The 7,041-nt window shown below is 37.8% G+C and overlaps 1 protein-coding gene across 1 annotated transcript in view; it reads left to right on the top strand.

Annotated features, from left to right (window-relative positions):
• The window catches only part of LOC107753717 (cytochrome c oxidase assembly protein COX15 homolog), a 17,459-nt gene that overhangs the window by 3,463 nt on the left and 6,955 nt on the right, over positions 1–7,041 (top strand). Inside the window, exons 3-6 of the mRNA XM_016569929.1 lie at positions 2,472–2,594; positions 2,755–2,941; positions 6,381–6,548; positions 6,636–6,717. Coding sequence (XP_016425415.1) covers positions 2,472–2,594; positions 2,755–2,941; positions 6,381–6,548; positions 6,636–6,717 — 560 coding nt within the window. The remainder of the gene's footprint in view (positions 1–2,471; positions 2,595–2,754; positions 2,942–6,380; positions 6,549–6,635; positions 6,718–7,041) is intronic.

Here is a 7,041-nt window from a genome sequence, read left to right as displayed (position 1 = left end):
GTTAATATAGTTCGCTGCTAGTAATGGAGGATGAAAGAATTGTTCCAGTTCCCGTTTCGGTGTACAAAGCTGAAGTGTGTCGTCATTTGGGCTTTTAACGTCTACAGCAGGACCGTGGCGCGGGCGCCGCCTCGGTTCCGCCGCTTGCCGCGTCCCGTGTGAGAGCCTTCGCGCGGGGTGCGGCGGGCGGTAGGGTCGACACGCGGCTGCAGCCTTTTCTCGTGGTGGGGGCGTTTTGTGCAGTTGGGCCGGTGCTCGCGTCACGGTCTTGGCGATTCCACGCGGAACATAAAGGATTGCATATGGAGGTGAGTTCTTTATGACAACTTTCCTAAAAATATATCCTATTCCTAAAATAAGAAATATCCCAATATATCGCCTTGCTTACAGTATTGCAATGTATTGCAACATATCGTATCGCAACCCCTGTATCGTGATACGTATCGTATCGCCAGATTCTTGCCAATACACAGCCCTGCTCTGTATGTTGATTACACTAGGGGCCAGATTTACTAACAGCTTGTGCCAGCGCAAACCGTCTTTTGGCGTTAAAATAGTACTGTCAGGATTTACTGAAGATGCGCAGTGAAGAATTAGTGCTAAAAAGGCTTGGACACAGTTATTTTTGCGCCCGACCTTATTGAATATGCATATATTCCCTATATGACCTTATATGAATTGTAGGAGTTTCCCTTTCAGATGCAACATTTTGGGAGGAGAGAAAATTTACTAATTTTCCCTGTTTAGTAAATCTGGCCCTTGTTTTTCACAAGTGCACAGTAAGTTTTAATATAACATCTAAGCTCCAACAACTTGGTTAATATTTTTAAAATAATGCAACTCTGTAGACGACTGACTTTTCTGAAGACTGACTTTTGGCTAAGCGGTTTTCATTAGGGATGCACCCTTATGGAATTTCAGGGCTGAAACCAATAATTTAAAGCTGCAGTCTGTAAGTTTTCCCTCTTTGTCGCCATCTCTGTTTGAAAACCTGCAATTGCAGCCGTGTGCGGAATTATCTTCCTTGCGTGGGTTGTGCGGCGGTTAGGCTCCAGCGCGGATGAACCTAATGTTTTGAGGAGTATGTGTGGCAGTCAGTCACTGCACCGGTGGATATTTACTGTACTTCACAAGCCTACGTCTTGGAGTATGACCCAAATAAGAATTTTCACCGGATATTGCCATCTGAAGAAGTAAGTAACAAGTCTGCCACGTTTGTTCTGACCAACTGAGGAAAAAAGCATTACCATAAATCGCGCTACCAATGGTGATTAAATCAAAATTAGCTCATATCACATCAAACCATGCAAATTATTATTATTGTTATACTTTATTCTCAAATGATTAATGTTAACAACATCAGCATATCCTCACATGCGATAGCCTAGTAGCCGGGACAACTTCTTTATGTTTACAGACGTGACGTAATGATGCAGTGCCATGCTCGAATTTCCCGCGAAAACCTACCTGTACCACTCAAATTAGAAAACATTATTATAAGATAACCGTTGTGAATCGGGCTAAAGTAAGGCGATAGTTTCGAACACTGGCTGGTTATGTACTTGCTCAAATATTGATTTCGGATAATTTTTTACCAAAAAAAAGTTACGGACTGCAGCTTTAATGTTGGCTTTAATTGTTTGACTTTTAAACCCTTAAAATGAAGCAGCTATCTAATAAATAAAAAATGACTCTCTTGAACCAATATGTATGGTGCATACGAACAGGTATTTTTGATGTTTGCTATTCTTCTCAGTTTAGTGTTTCATTAGGATTACCATAATTACTCATATAAGTGGACACAATGCATTTGAGGCTGTTTAATATCATTTATTTCTCATTAAAACCAGCATTATGGACCCTTTTCATAGACTGTGATGACGTGTTTCCACATTTTTGTAAATCTGTATATATATATATATATATATAAATATTTTTTTTTCATTAAAAATATGATGTGTATTTACTTTACTATTACTGTTATCTTAAATTACAGTAATCTAGTTACTGCTGCAGTGTGAGTGTTTCTAATGCAAAGGCTGATGCAGCAATGGCAAATTCAACATCTTTTTCTTATGTCCAATGTAATCAATATCTTGATATTTTTTTTCTTTTGTAAGGTGATAGAAATGCTCCCATGGTTTTTTATTTTGCTATTGGAGCAAATGGGAATAAAACCAACATTAATGTTATGTTGGTTTTACTTTTAAGCAATAGTGAGTATTTGTAAGCAAAATCCCTCTGATGCAACACAGTGTTGATGAGAATCAAAAGCCAGTCCACTGTCACGACTAATAACACATTTGGTTTAATGGCGCAGACATTTGATGGTAACTCTATTGCCCCCCTGAGTACCTGTTTCTGCCAGACCAATGCAGGAACACTTGTTATGTGCATGAAATATGATTCTGGCCTTACTGCTGTCTAGACAAACTTTACACTGACAACTGACTGATGGCTGTGTGTCTTAGATTGACGGAGTCCGGTCTGTCTATGGTTGACTGGCATTTAGTGAAAGAGATGAAGCCACCGCGGTCTGAAGCCGAGTGGGAAGACGAGTTCTCCAAGTACAAACAGTTCCCAGAGTTCAAAATGTGAGTATATTTCTCCCCTTTTCATGTGAGCTGAAGTACAGGTGTCACATCTGAATATTTGCAATGATATTGTGCAGGTATGATGCTTCAACTACAATACGTTTAGTGTGATTGGTTATGTGGAAATTGCATTTACAAAGTGATGGCCTTTTTTTCGCAGTATGAATCATGACATGACTCTGACAGAGTTTAAGTTCATCTTCTACATGGAGTGGGGTCACCGCATGTGGGGCCGGCTGGTTGGATTAGCTTACGTTCTTCCTACAGTGTATTTCTGGAAGCGAGGATACTTCAGCCGCTCCATGAAGCCTCGTGTTTTGGGTCTGTGTGGCTTTGTCGTCTTCCAGGTAATCAGTCATCATGCAATGCAATGAAATCTCATCTCCACACACATCCAACACAAAAAACAAACAATAAAAAAAATGATTTTTAGTGTAGTATTAGCTCTGTAGGGTAAATGCTTGGCTTAGGCAAGTTGATTTGGAAAGTCTGGAATAATTGCAATTTTTAAATTTTTTAAAAGAGGTCTTTTCTTCTCACCAAGGCCGAGCCAGTAGAAACAACAATACTGTGAAATAGTATTACCAAATTTTACATTTCTACAGGTCAAGACTTTTCATCATTTTTGAATTTTGCAGAAAATATACCAAACATAACAAAATATACCAAATATACGTTTTCGTAAAGCGTGTTAACGAATTTGACGAAATTCATGCAAAAATGGACGTGAGGCTGTATCTTCGCAATGCTTTAGCAGATTCAGACCAAACTTGGTACGTGTTATACCAAGCATGACTTGAGGGCACAAGAGTAGCTTCTGCACAGTGCCACCTACTGGTCAAAAGATATAAAAATTTGACTTTTTCTGAACAATTTGACAAAAAATCATAAAAATGATCTCACACGATTCCAAATTTTCCCATGTCAGCCATTTTGAGCGTGGACCATTTCGAATTACAGCAGGTAAAATTAGTATTGACCATTTTTCTCATTAAATATATTTCTAAAGGTGCTGTTGACTTGAAATTTTCACCATATGTCGGTAACAACCCAAGTAATCCATACATACAAAGAAAACAAAACAAACAAGTTCAGAAATTAAGTTATGTGTAATAAAATGGAATGACACAGGGAAAAAGTATTGAACACATGAAGAAAGGGAGGTGCAAAAAGGCATTGAAAGCCAAGACACCAGCTGAAATCTATCAGTAATTAGAAAGCAATCCTGCCACTTGTCAGTGAAAATTAATATGAGCTGCTTCCCAACGCCTACAGTACCAGGATGATGAAGATGAAATGAGGGTGGATATTTCAGCAAGACAAAGATGCCAAACACAGCCAAGGAAACTCTCGATTGGTTTCAGAAAAAGAAAACAAAGCTGCTAGAATGGCCCAGCCAATCACCTGACTTGAATAGAAAATAAGAACTAAAGGGCAGAGTTCAGAGAAGATTTGAAGACACTGTGGAAGAATGGGCCAAAATCACACCTGAGCAATGCATACACGACTAGTTTCTCCATACAGGAGGCGTCATGAAGCTGTCATTACCAACAAAGGCTTTTGTATGAACTACGAAGTATTAAATACATTTCAGTAGTTCAATACTTTTTCCCTGAGTCATTCCATTTTATTACACAGAACTTAATTTCTGAACTTATTTGTATTGTTTTCTTTGTATGTATGGATTACTTGGGTTGTTACCGACATCTGGTGAAAATTTCAAGTCAACAGCACCTTTAGAAACATATTTACTGAGAAAAATGGTGACGCGGTCAATACTTATTTTACCCGCTGTATGTAGTAAAATGCTGTATTTTGCAAACGCTTTAACGCATTATGAATCTTATAGAATCGCTTGTGAGAAAGTTATCAAATTCGGCACACGGATAGAGGACAGTCTCGTCATTTAACTACAGCAAATTTGAATTGAATTTTGAATTTTCCCAAATAACTACTTTTTCTAACTGGTCTTAGACGGTTTGTCCAATTTTCACCAAAATTGGCTCAGATCATCTTCAGAGCATTCTGGCAAAAAGTTATCAAAAGCTTTTTGATATACCAAAGCAATTTCATAAAACATGCTAACGAATTTAACAAAGTTTGTGCAAAAAAGGACATGATGCTATATCTCCACAATGCTTTAGCAGATTCTGACCAAACTTGGCAAGTGTTATAACAAGCATGACCTGAGGGCACATAAGTAGTTTCGGCACAGCACCACCTACTGGTCAAAAGATATAAAATATTGACATTTCTGCTTATAACTTCTGACCAATTTGGCCAAAAATCATAAGATTGGTTTCGTTAGATTCGAAACGGCATGCTGAATCGAACAATATCTAGTTTTAACTGTAACTTTATCTGTAACTTACGCCACACTGCTACCCTGCTCCGGAGCTGGTTTTATTCTGGGTTAGAGATCGCAAACCCAAACTGGACCAATCAGCTATGAGCAAAGTGAAATCTGATACAATGAAGCCACTCTCCCGTATCTCTCACTCCAAATTATAGCAGTTGGAATTTTAGAGACAAAATTGCCAGACTTATGCGGCTACTTATTTATTATGTTTATATTATATTAATTATAATTGTTTATAATTCATATAATATATTCATATAATTATTATATGAAGTGGCAATTGATTTTAAGCTTTGCATTTAAATTAAATTAAATATATAGATACATAAAGATAAGCTTTAATACAGTATATCCAACTTTTAAAATGACTAAACTTACATGTTTTCCTTTTGAGCTCTAGTGAAACTATATAAATAATTAAATTCAGTTGATTCATTTGCATTGTCATATATTTTCTTTCTGCTGCCAAACTTTTGCTGCAGCAGAAGTGTTTATTCCTGCCTTGTAAATGCATTTAAATTTATTTTTAATAACGACATCTCTTAATCTTCAGCAGAGAAGTGAATTGCGCTGACTCTCGCGAGAAATGAAACTGTCAAACTGACGCTTTGCTGGTGCTCTCCACACGTTCCCTGTGATTGGCTGTTTGCTGCACGTGTCACGCTTTTTTTCTTTTTTTAAATCACAAACTCTGGTTCAAACTCTGAGTTGACAGAGAACGTCTATATCGAGCTTTGTGAGCCCGCTGATCCTGATCTAAACCAGGTTGGCTTTGTTTGGTTTTGTCAACTCTAAACCTACTCTGAAACTCTGAGTTTGTTCATCTCGCTTCGTGCTACAGGTCACTGGTCTTTACTGAGCAATTAAAGACAGCTCATTAGCTCTTCATTTTACCTCTGTTGTGCTTGGCCCCTTAATTGCTGCTTGCAGCTATATTTATGAATTATTATTAGTGCTTAATTAAAAGTAAAAGTAAAAATATAAATATAAATAAAGCCCTTTTTTGTCCATTAAGTATGAGCAACTTAAAATGTTAAACAGCAAGAACTTCTAGTGTCGGGTTTAATGCTGGTGAACTAATAGACTGCTGAGCTGCTCCGTGTGGTCATTGATGATGCACTTGAATATTTTTTTTATGGTTAAGGCATGGAGACTTATGCCAAATATATTTGTCATTCATAATTAATAGATGTTTAAACTCTTTGTAGTATTTTTGATTATATTTTGTTGTAAAAGTTGTGTTATGTTTAAAGTCACCATTAGAGTAATTAGGTTTCTTCTTTAAAGTTTCTTCCATTTCATTTAGTATATACAACTTGTCTTGATATATAGAACTACTTATTTACAACCCCCCATCCTGTCATTAGTTTCAGTTAGTTCAGATTGTGTTGTGTAATTAAGATCTGTTAATGGATGGACATGCTCAGGGTCTTCTGGGATGGTACATGGTGAAGAGCGGTCTGGAGGAGAAAACCGAATCGCACGACATTCCCCGTGTCAGTCAGTACAGGCTGGCGGCTCATCTGGGCTCCGCTCTGCTGCTGTACTGCTCCAGTCTCTGGATGGGACTCACTCTCATGCTGCCTGCCAACAAGGTAAGCTGTGATTTCAGCTCTGCCTGCTGCTGTTTCAGGAGGTTTGGATGCGTTACAGATCATACTGCCGTCTCTGCTCCACTGTAGATTCCTGACAGCAGGAATTTGCTGCAGTTAAGGAGGTTTGCCAAGGTTACGGGCGGTCTGGTCTTCCTCACAGCTCTCTCTGGTATGAGCAAATGCATGACATGACTTGTGTGTTGCAGTTTTATTATAAATTATTCTTTTAAAACCATATGCACAGGGGTTGTCCAGAGGACAAATGTGACCCTGGACCACAAAACCAGCTGAATAAAAGCTGAATAAATAATCTTTCTATTGATGTATGGTTTGTTAGGATAGGACAATATTTGGCCGAGATACAACTATTTGAAAATCTGGAATCTGAGGGAGCAAACAAATCTAAATATTGAGAAAATCGCATTTAAAGTTGTCCAAATGAAGTCCTTAACAATGCATATTACTAATCAAAAATTAAATTTTAATATATTTA

Source organism: Sinocyclocheilus rhinocerous, unplaced genomic scaffold (assembly GCF_001515625.1).
Source record: "Sinocyclocheilus rhinocerous isolate Xijiao unplaced genomic scaffold, SAMN03320098_v1.1 scaffold3824, whole genome shotgun sequence".
Lineage (NCBI taxonomy): Eukaryota > Metazoa > Chordata > Actinopteri > Cypriniformes > Cyprinidae > Sinocyclocheilus > Sinocyclocheilus rhinocerous.
Note: the sequence above shows the minus strand (reverse complement) of the source record. Positions and strands in the feature narration are given on the sequence as shown.